Source organism: Canis lupus, chromosome 1, assembly GCF_003254725.2.
Source record: "Canis lupus dingo isolate Sandy chromosome 1, ASM325472v2, whole genome shotgun sequence".
Classification (NCBI taxonomy): domain Eukaryota; kingdom Metazoa; phylum Chordata; class Mammalia; order Carnivora; family Canidae; genus Canis; species Canis lupus.
Window position 1 is genome coordinate 54,501,067 of NC_064243.1, and position 20,710 is coordinate 54,521,776.

Genomic DNA, 20,710 nt, shown 5'->3' on the forward strand with positions numbered 1-20,710 from the left:
CTCACCTTTCAAGGTAGCTTTCTTAAGGACTTTCATTGCGTACAGCTGCCCAGTGTCAGATCCCTTGGTCTTCCTCACCAGGAACACCTGACAAAGAGAACACACAACATCGGGAATTGGGAGGACGTTGAACTCATTTTCCTTATTTGATTTGACAAGGGGATATACAAGGGAGTTTAGGGGAAAAATCCAATGAAATAAATATGCTATCAGGAAATTTTATTTTATTTTATTTTTTATAAAGATTTTATTTATTTATTAGGGACACACAGAGAGAGGCACAGAGACACAGGCAGAGGGAGAAGCAGGCTCCATGCAGGGAGCCCAATGTGGGACTCGATCCCTGGTCTCTAGGATCACGCCCTGGGCTGAAGGCAGGCGCTAAACTGCTGAGCCACCAGGGCTGCCCGAGGAAATTTTAAACACAAAATTTTCTCCAACATCTAGGCTGCCAGGACAGGTTTCATCCAGGACACAAAACAGCATTATGTGTTTGTGTGAAGAATCGTTTGTTCTTGGTACCACTAAACCTTTTCTAGCATGGGTAATATCACTCTTCTGGGGAAAAAAATAAAGGCCAGGCAATTCGAAAAACAAAAAAACGCCCAGAAATTTTAAGAGAGATCATTTGGTTTATTCTAAATATCCCTTTGTAAAACCCCGCTGTGACGTCTACCTTGATAGTTATTGCCAATCACATGAACAGACGCTGATTCTCAAGATAAGCTGAGTTCTCTTATTTTGAGCTTTTTCACCTAAATTTTAGCTTTGGCAGAGTTAAATTTATAGATACAGTTAGTTTCTTTTTTTTAAAAAATAGAGTTAGTTTTTAAATGGCTCTTAGATATACTTGTGTGGATCCTTAATGACATTTTTGAAACACATTTTGAGATGTCACATTGAGGAAAATCAAAAAGAAAACTGAGGGGCTGAGTGAGTTTAGGGTCATAGGCATGATGTTGAACAGAAAGAGTAAGATAAATACACACACACACACACACACACACACACACACACCCTCCTGGGGCATTAGAGACCACCACGCTAGTGATGCTTGTTATCAGTGGAGGCGCCACCACAAGGGTGACAATGACCCACCCACTCCCCAAAATGCCTGCCTCATGGAGCCTCATGAAGCCAGAAAGACCTGCTACTGCACCTGTCTCCAGGGGAAGCCAGTTCCACCAGGTGTTGGGTTGGCGGGTGGGGATACAGGGTCACCCGTTGGGACAGAAGACAAACCAGCACATGGGGTTGGGGGTGGGGCTGTAGGGTCACGGTGGGGACAGAGGACACAGACCAGCACATGGGGTTGGCTCCCACAGCTCCCCACTTGGGGAGGAGGGCAAAGGGGAAGCGAACGGCTGAGGACGGGGTCTCCTGAGCAGAAGGTCTGCCTTCCTCACCAGACACTCTCGGTGTCTGTCCTGGGTTCACCGTGTGCCCTGGGGACCACACACTGCCTCCTGACCCCGAGTGTGTCCTGGCCCCAGGACAGCCCCTGTCCTGCTCCTTCCTGACCGCTGCCGGCATTTGGGTCACAGTTCTCTCCCTAGACCGGGGTCAGTGCCAATGAGCACTGACCTCCTCTGGCCCAGAGAACAATGGGGGTGGGAGGGACAGGCTGGCCCTGGATGCTGCCTCCAGGAGTGGGGGCCCACGCAACCACGGACAGAAGTCGGTTACCCCTTTTCTTTTGGATTTGGACTATTCTGTCCCTGAGCATTGATATTCATCTTTGGGGGACACAGGACGTGTCTAGGTGTGTGCATGTGTCCTTGTGGTTGCGCTTATTGGCTGGATGGACCTGGCTGTGTTGCAGAGCCCTGGGGACAAGCCTTCTGTGCCGACAGGCCTCCTGCAGTCTTGTGCTTACATCGACGAGGGCTCTGCTGGGGACGGGCCTCCCGACGGGCAGTAGAGCTGCACCAGCTGCGGTCAGAAGGGTGGGTGTGCAGAGAACAACTTCGTGTCTGACATTCTGAGCCCTCTGACTCATGGGAAGTCATGTGCCCTGCAGCATGTCTGGTCACACGGTGGATCCCCTCATGCCTCCAAGGCCTTTCCCCAGGCTGGTGTGGGCACGTGGGGACAGCCAGGATCCAGGTCATGAGCAGCAGCCCAGTGAGCATCCTGGAGAGGGTGGGGGTCCCACTCAGGACCTGAGCATTGGTGCCCAGCACCCAGGAAAGGAAGCTGTGTCCTGAAGTTGTGAGGGTGAGGGATGGGGTGTCTGGGGCAGGGAAGGGGCTGCCGGCGAAACAGCTGAGACTCTAGCAGCGAGGGGTTGTGACCTCTGGAGCAGAGGGTCACCGCAGAGCTAGAGCCGGGGGCTCCTGGCTCAAGTCCCCCATGAGCCTCAGCTGGGGGGCACTAACCTACTGACTCTTTACAGTGAAGCCTACTGGTTAGCCCCAGATGGGCAGGGCATTCTTAGAGTCAGACGACCAGTAGCAACAATAAAACCTTTCTTTCAAAATGTGCCATATCCAGAAACCACCTTTCCTGCCTGCATGTTCATCCCACTGTCCACCTCTCCCCCTGCACTGTCAGGAGGGTGTGCATGATGCACACGTGAACATATGTGAGAGCATATGTACGAGCTTGGGGATGAGTGGAAACCCATACTGGAAACCAAGTTCACGCGGGCTGCCGACCACTAAGAGGAGCATAACTGACATCAAATTTTGCGTGGAGAGTCACACATGAAACCGTCTTCTCTGTTGTATTTCAGGCTTTTAAAAATAAGATGATTGACAGTGATGGCTATTTATATGTATATTAAAAGAGTTCTACTTTTATTTTTGAAAAGAACTGGAAGACATTCCATTCTCACAGCATTCGCGAAGCCCCCATCAGGTGCCGGGCCTTGGGCGCACCATGGGCGCCGCAGCGGGGGGGACCCTGGGGACAGGCAGGGCACCTGATGGAGCCGGTGCTTAGGGCACAAACTACGGAGCAACCAATGCCACAGGTGAACCTGGTCATGAGTGAAGAGAAGGGCTCACGAGCCACAGGCTGCCACTCCCTACGGCGCCCCGTGCAGCCTCCTCTTAAGCTGGACGCGTGTCATTCAGGAACACATTTGGATGCAGTGAACTAAGTTCTGGATAACTCCAGCAGTTTCAGCAAATATGGTCACCGATTTTTCAATTCTAACCTAGCTGGCTTTAACAGGGTCCCCATTTCACTCCTGACCGCTTCTTCAACAGCTCAGCATGTGACATGCAAAGGCGTTACGTGGGGACACGTGGAGACGGATGCTTTGTCATCCTAAGTCTCCCCAGATCTTCAGGTGTCACTATAATCAGCAAAACCACTGCCTGACTCTCTCAGCAAACTTTTCGGCTCTTAGAGCTGCGACGTCGCAATCAGTCTGCAGTGTCCTCCGACAGAGCAGCCAACTGGGAGGTGCCGTGCGCTTTCAGAGGATGTAGGGTGACAGTGTCCTCAAAAGGAGGCATTTAAAGACCCACTCTTACATGCTATCAATTAAGCGATAGGAGAGCAAGGGCGTGTATTTATTTGGTTTAATCCCTTCTCAGAGTGTGGGAATTGTATCTGCATATCTTTCCCTTGAATATTTTGAAGAAAAGAATTGAAGAAATTCTTCTATTGAAGAAAAGAATGTTCCCACGCTGGCCCCTAGTGTTTATCCACTTGAGGGACCTCAAGGAGCAGGTGAGGGGATGGGAAGAGGGCGACGGTGTCACTTTCGGACTCTCCTGGTGGCTCCAGCACCTCTCTTGCCTGCAGACTCTCAAGGAACCCCTGGTCTGCATCACACACCTGGACACCTGTGCCGTACCTTCCAGAATTTCACTGCTTTCCCGATTCAATCCTGAAATTGCTTTGTCTGAGGCCAAGGCTGTTCCTTCTGTCCAAGCACCACTGCTCCCTCTGTGCTCAGCTACAGCCCTGTGTGGACAAATGTAATTTGTGTCTGTGGCTCTCTAGTGCCTAGTGTTGGTTCCAAGTCATCCCAGGGCACTTCTGAGAGCTTTCCAGAGCCCTGTCCTGTCTGTTGGTTGCCTCTCATCCACTGGGAGTCCTGGTCTTCGCTTCTAGGGCCCACCAAGCGCCATTCATTATTTCACTAGTTTTCCAAAGAATGGTTTTCAAAGTTCGAAATTTGGAGGCACTTGCACAAAGCCTTTTCTTCTTTTATCATTAACCCCAGGTATCTGAGGAGGGCATCTTCAAGGGCAGGTTTTGCCCAGTGAAGTTTCTGGACAGACTCCCTAGAGCCCCAGACCTGTGTCTCCATTGAGCTTGGAAACATTGTCCCATCCATCTGTCACCAAGCACCCGAGATGGGGGCGGTGGGCGGTGGTGACCAGGAGGCCTGAGGGACCCAATCAGAAGGCAGTGGCCGCAGCAGCCCCAGCTGCGCCCTTGCTGCAGACGAGGACCACTTGGTGGATAATGAGCTGCACGTCCAAGTCTATTCTCAGGAAACAACATGTGGCAAGTGTCTGTGAATTTGCTCGTCTTTATTCCAAAATCATAGTTCTCAGAGAAAGAATTATGCCTTCTTTTTTCTGACATTTCTAATTAACGGCGGACATTCCATTATCGCATAAATAGGCTTTGCCTTGTGCTCTTAGTAACACTCCTCACGCTGCAAGAGATTGAGATCTTCATTCCCTGCTTCCAAAAATACCTTATGATCCACATTAAGTAGCCATTCTTATTGGATACAAAATTGTGAATCCTGGAAATTTTGTGCAGTTCAAAACTACTATGTTTGTATGTACATCCGTGCAAACACCTCCTTCCCACGTCACTGTAGGGAAGTGGAAAAGAAAACAGAAAAAGTCTACCTTATACACAGGCCAAAAGACAAATTTTGCAAGGAATCAAATTTTCATGGTCTGTAAGAGACTTTCCAGAACATCACGAATGTTCTATTACTCGTGCCTTAAATCAACAGGCAGCAGATTTCATCTTGGCACAAAGTCCTATGGAGAATGTCCACATTCCATATAAAAATGAGTCTTCCAAAGCTCCAGGCCGCCGTTCTGCTTGCAGACAAGGTAGGCACTGAACCGTTCTCCTTGGGCCTGGATGTTGCAGACATCACGCTGTCAGAGCCTACAGATTCCTGACAGTCACGCAAGGATGCAGAAGAAGGAGCACAGTGTGCTGGAAAAACTCACACGTCGTCACAACTGGAGAATCCCTGACGTCCTGCTGGGCTTGGACGTGGCCCCAATGAAGAGCCGACCACTTCTCATTTCCTGGCAAGGGTCGGCCTCCACCGCACGTTATCAGTGACATGGAAAGGGCGCGATTTCCAAGCGCAGATACAGCTTAGGCAACTGCTGGACAGGATCAGGCCTTCTTCTGTTGTAGCATAATCACATGGGTTATGTCATCCCCATTGTATAGATGGGGAAACTGAGGCTCAGCGAGAGAGTAAGCACACCGCTGAGGCAGAGGGCAAGCAGAGAAGCCTGGTGGCGAGGCCCAGCCTCCCTGCCTCCCGAGCACCATCATGGCTGGTCCTGAAGGATGCCACTTTCTTCCTCCTCGCTGGGTGTGTGCTTTCCGAGAGGCCTCGGCTCAAGGTCAAGAACCGTCCTCACCATGGTGATGAGGAGATGCTGAGGGAAGTCTGGGGCAATGTTGGGTACTTGGGCCCATGCAGCTCTGGTTTGCACAGCTCTGCGAGATAGTCGTAACCGTGCCAAGTGCTCATGGGCTGCCACGAACACAGGAGCCTGCAGACGGGGTGGGCCCATGGGGCTCACTTCCTCAGCCCAGGAGCCAACCTCGCCATCACTTGCCGCCCCAGACACTCAGGTGCTTTCACCTGGGACGGGGACCCACCATAGAGCGTGTGGCCCACTCAGAGGGAATTGGAGCCCCAACTTACCTTCCCGTAGGATCCTTGTCCTAACACCTTCAGCAGTTCAAACTGGGAAGGGTCGGCCTTTTCAAACCCTTCCTTGACATGGTGGCTAATGTCAATCTCCTTGACGGTGCCTTCCTCCTGCAAGAGAGCACAGCACCCGGTGAGTGTACCACCAGCAGCCTCCCCGATCCACCACACTGCCGTCTCACGCTCAGGTCACCACGCACAAGGTGATGTTACGGATTCTGAGGACCGCGGTGAAAGAGGGAAAACCTCCTCTACCCTCAAGATCTTCCGGCCGGATCAAGGATTAAATTCACATGAGACAGGTTAACAGGAGGAAAGAAATCAAAGTACCATGTGTACCGAGGCCCCATAGCAAAGCCGAGACCTAGAGAAATGACCAGAGCAGGCAGTTTTTATTCTTTACAGACAAAAGGACAATAAATCTGCCAGGAGTTGGCAGGACAAAGAAAGCTCGACTTTGGGAGCCTCCATGAATTAGGAATTGTAGAGAGGGTTTGGGCTGGAGTAGGAAACTGGGTAAAAGTAGCAGAGATTCCTGTCTCTGGTGATGGAGAGCACCCTTCCCAGCGGGACGTGCTGGGACACATGCAACATCACAGAGTTTAAACCATCATCCTGATCTGTGCTTCCTTTCTGGAAGCAGGCCAGGGGAGCTGTTACTTGGTTCTTTCCCACATGGATCTTTGTCACTTGGTCTCATCTCAAGGACATGTAAAGGAGCTCTCCATGAAATCCAGCCTGCTTCTAACAGTTCGGGCAAACATTGGGATGGGGATGATCATGGAACCCATGGGACGGGATGAGCCTCCAAGAACCTGTCCTAATGTCTACGGGGCTGTGCTGAAGAGGGCCATTTACAGACTCCCTACGTGGCCGCGGTTGGCTATAACGCAAGTGCGTGTCCTCCTCCCCCTCCTCCTCCACAAGCACAGGGCATCTCACTGGTCTCCCATAGATTATATTTCAGAAGAATCAGTCAGACGAGATTTTTCCACCAGTCCAGAAGCAAGATTTCCCAGGAGGAAAAAAAAAAAAAAGCCCTTGTTCTATAAATTAACACAATGACAGAAATCACTGATTTTTTTTCATCAGAGAACTTCCCGTCCCCAAAGATAACAGCACTTCGCTTACACCTGGGTATGCGATCCGCCCAGTGCCAGCAATCTGGAATCGGACAACTAGGAAGGAGGTGTTCATCCTGACAGTGGAGGCTGACTGCTGCTGAGTCGTTGTCTCTGCTTCCTGGAGACTCGGTTTCCAACCCCTCCATCCGTCTGATGGTTCACCCCCTGCCCTACGGTCTTGGCATCGGGCTAGGTGCTGCAGATTAGCAGAACGGGCCGGCTGAAAAGCCCATCTAAAAATAGTGACCGGTAATGACACGCACATTGTGTTCTGGGCACTCGGGACTTCTCATTGTGTTGAAGTAGAGATCCAGTCTGAGTCAGGCCTCGAGCTATGCGTGTTGGACATGGGTTTCCAATTGCAGGCTGCCAGGACGCCACCACGTCTCCCCGTATGTTAGCGGAATTTTCAAGTGAAATATGTTAGCAGATATTTTCAAGTGAAATCATGATAGCAATAATTTACATGACAGGGGTCTCTCTAAAGGGTACAAAGACTTCATTTCTCAGAAGTTTTGAGTTGTATTATTTTATCTCCACGTCACCTGTACTGGATCAAGGTCACACACACTGCAAACCCTCACTGCAGGTCAGCAGCCGACCCAGAATCTGTCGCTTTTTCTCTTCCAATGCTAAAGGGAACACTCCAAATTCCACATTCTCAGGGACGATTTGCTCAGGAGACAACCAATTGGAATGTCATAGATTTGTGATCACTTCTTGAATAAATAAGTAAGGATCTGGGGGCAAGGGTCACCCGATCGGGGATCACATTTAGACTGCAGTCTAGGTGGGGGTGGTCGCAGGTGAGGACAGCCCCGCTTTATGCCTCAGGCCTCCGGGAGTTCCAGGCCCTGAAGGTTCAGGAGACCGAGCAGCTTCTGGAGGGGAACCTCTCTCCATCCAGGACGGGAAGGGGAAGGACCATGGGAACCTGGGCTTCAGGGTGTTGCCTGGTTTCCCGCGAGCGCTGCACTCAGTGCGGCTGCTGCAGACTTGAATTTCCCACTCAGACCAAGGTCAAAGCTGAGGTCCGAAATGACTCTCCACGGTACATGCTAGCCTTTTCTGCTGTGGACGTGTCAACTGAAGAACAAATGGAAGATTCTTTGTCCCTTAAGTGAGAACGAAATGGCCCTTTTCTGTTAACAAAGCACCTTCCGGCAATGGGCCCAGTGCCCACCCTCCACCTACAGCGCAGCCTCCACCCACAGCACAGCTGGAACCCTGATTTCCCACCTACAGCACAGCCCAGCTCCTGGAACCCTGATTTCCCTCCTACAGTGCAGCCTGGCCCCCAGAAGCCCGATTTCCCACCTACAGCACAGCCTGGCCCCCCAGAACCCCGATTTCCCTCCTACTTAACAGCCCGGCCCCCCAAACCCCAATTTCCCTCCTATTGCACAGCCTGGCTCCCAGAACCCCGATTTCCCTCCTACTGCACAGCCCAGCCCCCCAGAACCCCGATTTCCCTTCTACAGCACAGCCCGGCCCCTGAAACCCCGATTTCCCTCCTACTGCACAGCCCAGTCCCCCAGAACCCCGATTTCCCTCCTACAGCACAGCCTGGCCCCCAGAACCCCAATTTTCCTCTTACTGCACAGCCTGGTGCCTGGAACCCCTATTTCCCACCTACAGCACACACAGCCTGGCCCCCAGAACCGTGATTTCCCACCTACTGCACAGCCTGGCCTCCAGAGCCCCAGTTTCCCTCCTACAGCACAACCCAGTCCCCAGGACCTCAATTTCCCTCCTACAGCACAACACAGCCCCCAGAACCCTGATTTCCCTCCTGAATAACTGCTATCATGCAGCCGTGGTAATGCAACACTGACAGTATGAGCCAGGTAATGATTCCCCGAACCACATCGTCCCATGACTTCATTAACAGGCACGGCGCCGAATAGAAATATAAAACTCCACACTGTCTGCGGGCCCAGGGTGGGCAAGAGAACGCAGTGTCGGTGTGGACGGCCGAGGAGGCCGGGGTTGGCAGGGGCGTGGGCTCTTAGCTTGGCCTGCAGGTCTCCTCCCGGATCATACTTCACAGGACGCTTGTGTTTTATGAATATTCCAGATCATTCCTCCTCTTCAGCCTCTCTTTGTGGAGAGCCAGGGGCCTGCAGTGGCCGTAAACGAGGCCACTCACCCACTGGGACACTGTCAGCTGGCGTTGGTCTAGTGGGAGCCCATGGTGCCCAGACCCCGGACTCCCACCCCGTCCCTGCTCCTGGTGCACCTGCTCACCCGTGAAGCTGACTTCGTGCCTCTCTAAGGACACAGGGGCCAGTCTCCCAGCGGCCTTCCGCCCTCCCATCCACACTCCCTCCCAGTTCAAATCAAAGGTTGACAGACAAGTCTCTCAGAACACTTCAAGTTTTGTGTATTCTTGCTGCCCAAGAATTTACAGCAAACGTACCCAAAGCACGTAGCTAATTTCACCTCCGAGGATGGTGTCAGAAACCTCAGGATGCTCTTCCCTGATCACATTGCAATGCAGTTCGTTTCTCACGTAAAATCAGTAAGGTCTTTAAGAGCAAAGAATCTCAATTATCCCTAAGGAATCAAGAGTGTCAACATTTTCGATTTTAGAGTTTTGCATTTGTAGTGACATTCTGGCTTCGATGTGCCTGAGGATACTTGGTTTTTCTCTTTCCCAAAAACTTAAAAGAAGGAAGGGAGGGGAGGGGAGGGAGGGGAGGGGAGCCTGATCCAATGCTGACCACAGGGGCCCACGTGCACAGCAAACAGACCCAGGCAGGGAGGGAACATGCCCAGGCATGTCTGCTCTGTTTCCAGATGGAACATCCTATTTTCTGAATGATCATTGCCCTAAAGGGCAACTAGCATTATAATATCACCCAGGTCTCATTTTGAAATAAATGCCTTTTCTTTGTTACCAGGCAGGCTGTTTTATCCAGAACCCTGTGGATTTTAATGGTATTCCCTTAAGAAAATAAACTCTGTCGCTAAAGGCTCTACACATGGCACTAAATATTTGGTTTCTAACGTGACTCCTGTTGATGGGGGAACACAGGGCTAGCTGAGGACAAGGCACGAGCATGGGGCAGCACACTGACAAAAGGGACCTTCCTCTACGGACTCAACTGCCTCGATGTTCATACTTTGCTAAGGGCAGAAGGCAATCTTAGTCCGACCCCCAGGAGCCTGTAAGTCTACTTTAACATATAAAAATTCCTTTAGAATTTCCCTTTATCGCTATGCCCCCAGATACATGTTGGCAATCATCCCCCAAACACATGGCCCACTGATAGACATCTGAAGGGTCTCATGACTCAGGTTTTATTAGACGGTAATAAGTGACCTTATCCCAACAATAGCTGGCCCCCTCAAGGTCCTGGAAACCTTGCTCCCAAGATTCCTTAGAGAATACAGCTATCTCAAACCCCTCCCAACTCCCAGGTGTATAATTAGCTGCCCCTCACAGGCCCGGGGCAGCAGGTCTTCCTGCCCACGGGTCCTGTCTCTGTGCTTTAATAAAACCACCATTTTGCACCAAAGACGTCTCAAGAATTCTTTCTTGGTTGTCGGCTCCAGACCTCACCTGTATTCCCCAAATTCATCACTGTGAATGTGCATTTTTTTTTTTAAATAACTTGAGAAATTTGTTGAGAAGATGGTACAATGGTCAGGTGCCTGCTCCACAAGCAAGAGGGTTTCAAAACAGCTGTAACGTAAGAGATAAAAGCTAGAGAAATAAATTGTTTAGGGGATCCTTGGGTGGCTCAGGAGATCCCTGGGTGGCTCAGCGGTTTAGCACCTGCCTTGGGGCCAGGACATGATCCTGGAGTCCCAGGATCAAGTTCTGCATCGGGCTCCCTGCATGGAGCCTGCTTCTCCCTCTGCCTATGTCTCTGCCTCTCCCTCTCTCTGTGTCTCTCATGAATAAAAAAATAAAATCTTAAAAAGTAAATAAATAAATTGTTTAAATGATGTCAATATGTGACAAGGTCATTTGTGACAATGAATTTTTAAAGTCTCCGTGGAACTGTGTTTGCACTTCTGATGCATCACAGAGCTTCCTGTTACAGGTGTCCCAGCAGTGGTGGGGAGGGGTTGGTGGGCCTCAGATGGTGATGAAGACGGCCGGGTACGGAACACCTCACCGCCATCCTCTCCTCCCTTCACCAAGATCACTTCCTCAGAATGTCCTCCTTGCTGAAGCATCAGCTTTTCATGTCATTGTTAAGGGGAGAATATTTATGAAAAGCGCATGCAAATTAAAAGTTGTGAAATATTAGTGATAAAGACATAGAAAATTAAAATTGGGCAAGTGTTAGCTTCACCTCCAGAACAGGGGGAGACTTCATTCTAGAAATCACCAATTCGCATGCAGGATACCAATTCCCACAAAGGGTACACAGTGACTTGTTAAACAGGTGGTTTATAAATGTGTGAAAAGAACGAGGAAAGTATGAAGGCTCTGAGTCACTGTGAGCAAGTCCTGCCCAACAAGCCCCGCTGGACTCCTGACACAGTCAGTGCAACGACAGCAGGTAAGCGCTCCCCTGGTTTGTGGAGAGCTCATAGCCCTGCAGGAAGCTCAGGTGGGCAAGAGGCTGACGTCACACGGTGTCTGCACAGCTGAGTACCACCAGCTACTCCTCTGGACAGCAGGCACATCTTGTTCCAGAGGTTCTCAACCTGGCCAGGTGCCTACCTGCATCACCACCCCGGGAGCTAGGAGCTAGTTAAATGGGCAGGTCCCAGGTGGGGACAGGCCAGCCAGGTGCCCACTTGCATCAGAACCATCCTGGGAGCTAGGAACTAGTTAAATGGGTGGGTTCTAGGAGGGGGCAAGGCCGGTGAGTCCAGGGTCTGTGAAGGATGGGGTCCTAGCTCTGATCACAGAAGTGGGTTTCACTTAGCTTTTCATGTCATTGTTAAAGGGAGAATATTTATGAAAAGCACGTGCAAATTAAAAGTTGTGAAATATAAGTGATAAAGACATAGAAAATTAAAACTGGGCAAAAATTAGCTTCACCTCCAGAACAGGGGGGAGACTCCATTCTAGAAATCACCAATTCGTATGGCTCACGCCAGCACTCCCTGTCCCCCTTCTATGCATCCCACCAGCATAAGTGGATACTCAGTGAAAAGAAGTGCTAGTCTCCCCAGCACAGGCACTACCCGCCAGTCTCCACAGGACGGTATGACCCACCAGTCCCCGCAGCACGGGCACGACCCGCCACTCTGTCTTCCTCTGTCTTCCTCACTGGCGTCTAGGACATGCTGCTCTGGGGGCCCCTCCTACCCCCCCCCCCACTCTTCTGTCTCCTTTCCTCCTTCCTTATCTCCCTGCTTCCCAACATCCTGCCACGCCTGGCTCCATCCCTGGCCTCCTGCCCTGTGGTCACCCCCTTGGACCTCACCCTGTCCTGGGGCTTCATGCCAGTCTCCAGACGGCACCTGTCCCTGGAACTCTGATTCTGGAGGCCCATGGCAGGCAGCTGAGAGGCAGTATGAGAGTCATCGGATGGGGCGACGCGCCCTCCTTGAGGTTCTCCTTCATGCAGGAGTGGGTAAGAGGCCCAGTGGGACTTGTCACCAGTCCCCTGCCTGTGAGGCCACGAGGTCACCTTAGGTTCACAGCTTTGTCAACTGCCATCAGGACACAGTCCATTTCAACTGTCCTCTAATTCTGGGTTCTCACTCAAACACAAGTTTTGACCTCTGAATATTTGCTCCTAACTTCCCAACTCACGAATGCATTTACATTTTTATTTTTTAGTATTTTATTATTTACTCATGAGAGACACTCAGAGAGGCAGAGACACAGGCAGAGGGAAAAGCAGGCTCCCCAAAGGGAGCCTGATGCAAGACTTGATCCCGGTATCCCGGGATCACGACCTGAGCCAAAGGCAGACACTCAACCACTGAGCCACCCAGGTGTCCCTATATTCACATATTTTAAGAAAGATAATGTATCCAGTACTATTAATTGTTTTTAGCAGGAGAGTGTGCCACTCGCAGTCTAGGGTACTGCTAGAAAGAGAAGTTCAGGAGTGCTTTCGAGGTGGAGAGAAGAGCTTTCTGTGCCTCTTCTGGAAGGTAAGGACCAGAGGAGATGCCCTAAAGAGCCCAGGTTGGGGGGGGTGGGGAGCAGGGAGGACAGAAGACAGACAGGGTGAGGTGGGAGGTGGGGGTCCATCCCTCAGGGAGCTCCTGCATCGTCTGTGCAGCTTTGGGGTCTCTGTTCACCGTAAAGCTTGCTGAACCAACTAACAATGCGGCTCAGTGCAGAAACCCGGGGGGCAGGTGGCTTTGCACGCACCTCTCATATGAAGTGAGAATGACTAGAGCCACAGATTCTACAGAAGAACCCCTCCTTTCAGACAGGTCAGGAGGCTCCTTCAGGGGATCAGGGGCCGGGCCTCCAGCAGGTGCCCCCCGCCCCTGGGTGCCCACCCCCCACCCTAGACCCCTGCAGGTGGCCTTGCTGCCCTTGCACCAGGCCTGGGCCGTGCGTGAGCTCTGGCTAGCGCGTGCTCACAGGCCCGGCCACACGTGTCTGGCCCATTTCTCAGGAAACAGCTTCTACAAAAAGTTTCCTCTCCATCTCTCAAGGGCTAAAAATAAGCTGAGCCACTCAGTCCAGCCGCACCACTCCCAGCGAGAGTGGAAACCAAGCTGGTCCTATGGGCACTTGCTGGAATCCGGACAAAACCCGGACGCCTTTCTTTAGGAAGAAGTCTACAACCGGACAGGCGGGAGCAAGCAGGAAGGATGAGGGCCGGGGAAGATAAGGGAACCCGCTGGGTGAAATGTTGAGACAGCAGGTAGCAGCTCTGAAATTTCAGGAGTGGGACACACGACACTGGAGTAGGGGAAAGATGGGCTCAGTTGCCCAAGATCCGTTTTCCACCCTGGTCATTCCCAGTGCTGGAAGTGCAGGTGCCCTTGGCCCACCGTTTGTGGGATGCACGATTCCCAGAGAGAGGCCCTCCCTCCTTCCGGAATGACAGGCGGCCAGGACAGGGCATCTGCACAGGGTCTCGGGGCAGCACCCAGTGAAGAGACAAGAGGAAGCATGGGAAACACAGCAGAGGCACCCCCTTTCCCTTACACCCCAAATCCCGCCTTCTACTACCTCCACTCCTACTGGCTTTGGTGGTTGAGATAAGATGAATGCTCCCCTCTGTTTCAGCCTCTCATGGGTCTGTCTTTCTTTCCCTGGCTGCCTGTTGTCCCTTCCAATCACCTTCCCTTCCAGCCTTCCGTGAGGCTCTCATCTGACGGCATTTTTATAAATTGCAGTCCACGTAAATCAGACTCCCTGACAGCAGTGACTTGAAGACTGACCCCCAGAGTGGCATTTCTGCAGGGCCTCCCTCACCCAGAGGAGGGCTGTGGGCTTGGTGGGCCATGGCATCCTACTGGTGGGTCATGGTGTCCTACTTGTGGGCCATGGAATCCCACTGGCAGGCCATGGGGTCCCACTGGCGGGCCACAAGGTCCCACTTGAGGGCCATGGGGTCCCACTGGAGGTCCATGGCATCCCACTGGCAGGCCACGGGGTCCCACTGGTGGGCCACGGGGTCCCACTGGCAGGCCACGGGGTCCCACTTGAGGGCCATGGGGTCCCACTGGAGGTCCAAGGCGTCCCACTGGTGGGCCATGGGATCCCACTGGAAGGCCACAGCATCCCATCGGCTGGTAGACTGTGACTCCCACCTCCTGATGGCTCCCCATCCTCCGGGTGAGCCAACGCCAGCAGGCCCCCCACCCCAGCCCCCCAGGAAAGCAGCATCTGTGAGGCCCGAGGCAAGGGGCCCTGGCCTCCGACCGCCGTGTTTGAGGGGCAGGCTGTACACCTGGCTCCTGGGCCCTTCCCACTTCATCTTGAAACTTGCCTTCTGTGATGTGTTTTCTAACAAGTCATCTCTAATGACAGATGACAAAGTCGCTATCCATGGATTTATTCAGAGGCACCGAGGAATCTACAAAGAGCCTCATAACTCGATGTGTATGGAAAGTGTGTGCCACTAGGTCCAGCCACAGGGATGTTTCCTCAAGGAACAGACAGCTCTCTGCGGGGATGCCATGAGCTCTGGGGCAGCAGGATGTGTGTGCAAAGGGGCTGGAGGACCTTATCCCTTACCACAGCTTTAAACATAGTGCTAAGTAAAAACCCACAGAGGGTGATAGAGCACCAGGCTTCACACCAGGGGCTCTCCCAATAGACCATTATTGCTACACTGTTTCTCTTCCTCAAAACATTTTTCACTTTGGGTTTGAGATGCGTAGGATGAGAGAGGATGTACTGAGAGATAAGAGGCTTTAAAATCTCAAATGAAAAACCCACATGATGTAACCCAGGAGATCAGTGTAATTAATGCAGTTACGGTCATATCCCAGTGAGATCTACTGGGATCAGCTCCATTCTTTCTTTCCAGCAAAGAGAAAACTTCATGCCTATGTATATCACCTTCTCCAAGATGGAATTATTGATATATTTCTTTTTTATTTTTTAAAGTTTATTTATTTATTTTTAGTAATCTCTACACCTGACATGGGGCTCGAACTCAGGACTCCCAGATCAAGAGTCATGTGCTCTTCTGACGGAGCCAGCCAGGTGGCCCCAATTATTTATATATCTCTGACTTTATATGCCAGTTTTATTTTTTCCCCCAAATCAACATTTTGTAAATGTTTGGTAAATACCTCTATCAGAGCAAGTTGTCAGAAATAGATGTTCCTGGGGCATCTGGTGGTTAAGTGTTTGACTCTTGATTTTGGCTAATGATCTCAGGGTTGTGGGATAGAGCCCTGTGTTAGGCTCACTGCTCAGCGGGGAGTCTGCTTGAGATTCTCTCTCCCTCTGCCTCTCACCCCTTCTTGCATGCTCAATCTCACTCTAAAATAAATAAATCTTTTAAAACAACCAAACATACAAACAAACAGATGTTCCTGACTGAGCAGAATAAGGAAATGCTGAATCAGAGAGTAGTTGGCAACTCTGTGTGGGCAGGACTGTTGGGTTCGCATGAGGCTGTTTCTGTTTCAAGTCCTCTGTAACTACGGTCAGTGAAAAGCCTGGGTCCCCTGCTCACACCTGGGCGCTAACCGTGCTCAGGATGCGACTGATGGTGGCCTGCTCTCATTCCTTCTCTAGTAAATGAGACAGTCCCATGGCCAGATACACAGTTAGAGGCAGGAGACAAATCTATGAGTGTCATTATGGGGGTTCCATCTTTTGTTCTCATCAAAAGAAAATCTGAGGTATGGAACCACAGTTCTCCAGAACCATTTAAGGAGAACTTACCACCTACTGAGAACTTACATTCAAAGCTCCTGGTCAAATGGTAGGTTCAAATCCTCAAAAGGGCAAAGAATATTCTCCAAGATAATGTAAACCAATCAAAGTCTACATGGGTTGTTTGTGTCTTTCTTAATACACACAGAAGATCATCACTGTAAATCTGTCCTTGGGAACATTTAAGGCAAAGGCACAAACCATACAGTACAGATTCTCTAGCACTCACTGGCAAACCAGTCCTACAAAGTGAGTCAAGGGCGAATAACGAGCTGGTGGACCAAAACTATGGGCTGTATTAGTTCAATAGCTTAGACGTCCATCAGAAGGTGTGTGGCTCGGGGCCACAGACCAGTGCAGCACCTTCTCCCTGGAGCGGGCAGAGGAGGGAGTATGGGGATGGCCTGATGGCGTGTTTTTAAGCAAACCTGGGTACAGAAAGGTAATTTGGTTTCCACAAAGAAAATGTTCCTTAAGTAACAGGTTTTTGTTATGGTCCAAGAATATGTGGCAATAGTTATTAAAATTGATTGCTCTGATTGGAAAAGCCTCATCCTGGAACGTCTATGTTCCCAGCCCTTCCTCTGCAAGTAGACATGCAGAGAGCACCCGTCCCTGCAGGAGGGAGGTGCTGGCCCTGACTGTTTGGGCAGGCAGAGAAGAATCTATAGGGAGCAGATAGGAATGAATTATTCAAATTGATAACATTATTCACATTCAGATGGGAATAATTTGCCAAAGGATCTTAAAAGGCCACTTGCTTCGGGAAAATAACAGCAGTACCATTGACCACGTGGGCAAGTACCTGGGATGAGGCCATGTTTTGGGGTAAGCAATAATTGTGCCCTGTACAGAATTCTATATTGTGATAGAAAGTAATCAGCCACAATGCAAGAAATGATCTGAAGAGCCACTAAATCCATGTTTTACAGAAAGTAATGTGAACAGAAGAGAAAGGTCCATGAATAGAAAAGCACTGGTCTTGGGTGCAGACTTCTTTTATTCTACACACAAATTCCATGGTCTCTCCGGAGGCACATGCATTCGTACCTTCTGACCCAGGAATCTCAGTTTTCAGGCTCTATAAATAAAATGTGAACATAGCAAGTTGTTTGCTACAATAGGTTTTTTTTAACATAAGAATGAAGAAATGGGAAACAATTTAAATGTCCAGCAAATACGTGAGCATTAAGTAAACAATGACACAACCACCACATGGAATTTAACGCAGGCATTAAAAGTGATTGTGCCATTTACAATTGCTCCCAGAAAGGCACACTCAGGTAAAAACTTACAAAATGTGTAGTCGCTGTGTGCTGTAAACTACAGAATGCTACGGAAAGAAATCAAAGAGCTAAATAGAGAGAGATGCCCTGTCCATAGATCAGAAGACTGAACACAGTGAACTGTTTAATCCTCCAAAAATGGATCTGCAAGTATAATGCAATTCTTATCAGAATCTGAGCAAGGCTTTCCATAGGTATAGACAAGCTTATTCTAAAATGGAAATGCAAATGCAAAAAACTGGCAATAGCTAAAAACAATTTTGAAAAAGAGTAACCAAGTGGGAGGAATCACTGAACCCACGTGAAGGCTCACAACATAGCAGAAGTAATCAAGGGAGTGTGTTACTGGGGGTGGGGCAGACTCAGGGGCCAGTGGAACAGAAGGGGGAACCCTAGAATAGACCCATCCAGTTACACCCAACTGCTCTTGGACAACGATGAAAAGTTAATTAGAGGGATATCTGGGTGACTCAGTGGTTGAGCATCTGCCTTTGGCTCGGGTCGTAATCCCGGGGTCCTGGGATCCAGTCCCACATCGGGCTCCCTGCGGGGAGCCTGCTTCTCCCTCTGCCTATGTCTCTGCCTCTCTCTGTGTGTCTCTCATGAATAAATAAATAAAATATTTTTTTTTAAAGAAGAAAAGTTAATTCGATGGAGGAAGGAGAGTCTTTTCAACAAATAATGCTGAGGCAGTGGACCTCCAAGGGAAGAAAGAAAAAAGGCAAGGTGACCTAAATCCCATATCTTATGCAACAATTAAGTGAAAATGGATCAGGGATGTGAGCGTAAAACATAAAACTATAAAATGTTTAGTAGAAAAGCTTCAGGACATACAGCAAGGGGGAACATTTTTAGACATGACACCAAAAGTGTGATCCCTACAAGGGAAAATTGATAAATTGCACTTAATCAAAATTTAAAACTTTTGCTCTCAAAGAGTCTGTGAAGAAGATGAATAGAGATGCTATAGACTAGGAGAAAACATTTGCAAAGCACTCGTCCAACAAAGGCCTGTGTCTACAACATAAAGAATTCCCAAAACTCAACAGGTAAAGAAAACAAACAGTCCAATTAAAAAATAGACAAAGGAGATAAACAGGCATTTCACAAAAGAAGATATACAGATGGATGGCAAAGGGCCACATGGAAATATATTCAACATCTTTAGCCATCAGAGAAATGTAAAACTGCAATAAGATATCACTACCTACCTATCAATGACTAATATAAAAAACAAACAGTGATAACATCAAATGCTGGCAAGAGTGCAGAGAAACTGGATCTCTCACACACGGCTGGTGGGGATGTAAGGTGGTACGGCCACTGGAAACAGTCTGGTAGTTTCTTACAAAATTAAACCTGCACTTACTGTAGCAGCCAACAGTGGCATTCTTGGACATTAATCCCAGAGGAATGAAGACTATGTTCGTACAAAAACCTCTATTTGCAACACCCAGACTGGAAAGAACCCAGATGTCCTTAGAGGGGTAAATGGCTAAGCAAGCTGAGATCAGTCATCCCACAGCAACACAACAGAACACATTATTGATATGCACAACTCGAATGAATCACCAGAGAGTTATGCTGAGTAAAGAAAGTCAGTCTCCAAAGATTGTATTTATATGGTTTCGTTTGCATGTCATTCTTGAAATGACAAAATTATAGAGAAAAAGAACATATTAGTGGTTGCCAGAGGTAGGGGATGGTGTACGTGTGTCCACAAAAGTGTTGTAGGGGGATCTTCGTGGAGATGAGACAATTCTGTGTCTTGATTGTGGTGGTGGTGATTACATGAATCTACAGATGTGACAAAATTGAATAGAACTACACACACGTACATATAAAAGTGGTGACGTTTGAATAAAGTCTGTTGATGTCACCAAATGCCAAATTCTTAGTTTGAGGGTTGCAGTATTGTTATACAAGATCTTACCAGCAGGGGAAATTGGGTAAAGGGCAGATAAGAGTTCTGTACTAGTTTTTGCAACTTCCTGCAACTCTATAATTACTTCAGAATTTTAAAAAAATTTTCTAAGTGATTCTGAAGTCCATTTGGCAATGTTGAAAGAGCCCGATTATAAGATTGTAAATGAAAGGAGGCAGTCCATAAATTTTACGTACATAATGGTTACCATGACATTTAAAAAATATGTAGGAAAAATATTTATGGGCAATAATTTGAAATATTAATGGTGGCAGTATTGGAGGAATATAAAGGATTAATTTTCTTCCTATTGCTTTTTAAATTTCATTATAAAGAAATAAGAAAATGATCAAGAAGACCCAGGCTTCTATAGAAGGAAATTTAAAAATAGTAAAGTCATCTTACTGTCTACATGAGATTCCCACATCCACCCACTGCTCTCCTATCCGGCAACTCTGAAACACTATGGGAAGTTTAGGCAAAATTAACTATGAACTAATTAAGCAAATAAAATCTTGCTGTAAGAAAACAAAAAGACAGAAGCCAGCATTAAGTACTTTGGATACCATTTCTGGATGCAAAGAATTAACTTGCCATTTGGTTGAAAAGAAAGGCTCAATATTTTTAAAGCTATTAAGATTTTTATACTCAAACATGCGGGATTCATCTTGTAGATTAACACAAAATTTCCAATCAGGGTGCAGATGGTAAACACAAATGTGTACAATACAGAGGCCAACACACACTTTCCCGCCTGGCAGATGGCCAGTGGGTTAACAGATCATTTCCCTGGGACACCAGGTATTTGGGGGAGAGTGGTATGAATTTACTGGAAACCGACAAACAAAAAGCTGGTTTAAAAGTGAGATTAGAGATGAATGTCTGCTATAGCTAATTAAACAACCAAGTTGAGTGAGATAAATTTGTCCTAAATAGGTTTGTAGATATAAATATGAAGAGTTTACTTTTTTTTCCTGAAGTGTCATGGCTAGTAATCCAAGAAAATCAAGCAGGGTCAGTTTTATAGTGTGTGTGTGAATGTTGGATTAGCCATCCCTGCATCTCTGAGGGATGGTTCCACCTGGGTGGCGTCCCCCAATACGAGGCCAAAGCAAGATTCGGTACTTGGGGCAATGGAGGAGCACCATTTCTGCCAATACTCTGGTCCTGGCTATTTTTGTAGTTTCTGGCCAAAAGTAGATCATCCCAAACATC

General features: G+C 48.9%; 1 protein-coding gene across 7 annotated transcripts in view; it reads right to left on the reverse strand.

Moving 5' to 3' along the window:
* The window catches only part of RPS6KA2 (ribosomal protein S6 kinase A2), a 345,125-nt gene that overhangs the window by 88,954 nt on the left and 235,461 nt on the right, over positions 1–20,710 (reverse strand). For 5 of the 7 annotated variants that reach the window (XM_035712790.2, XM_049114343.1, XM_025422731.3 and 2 more), the window contains 2 exons: positions 5,879–5,995; positions 6–87 (listed from right to left, as the gene is read on the reverse strand). In XM_035712790.2, the coding sequence (XP_035568683.1) occupies positions 6–87; positions 5,879–5,995 (199 nt within the window). Of the gene's footprint in view, positions 1–5; positions 88–5,878; positions 5,996–6,214; positions 6,282–7,015; positions 7,097–20,710 lie in introns of those variants that run through there. The other 2 variants (XM_025422728.3, XM_025422733.3) reach the window with 2 other exon arrangements.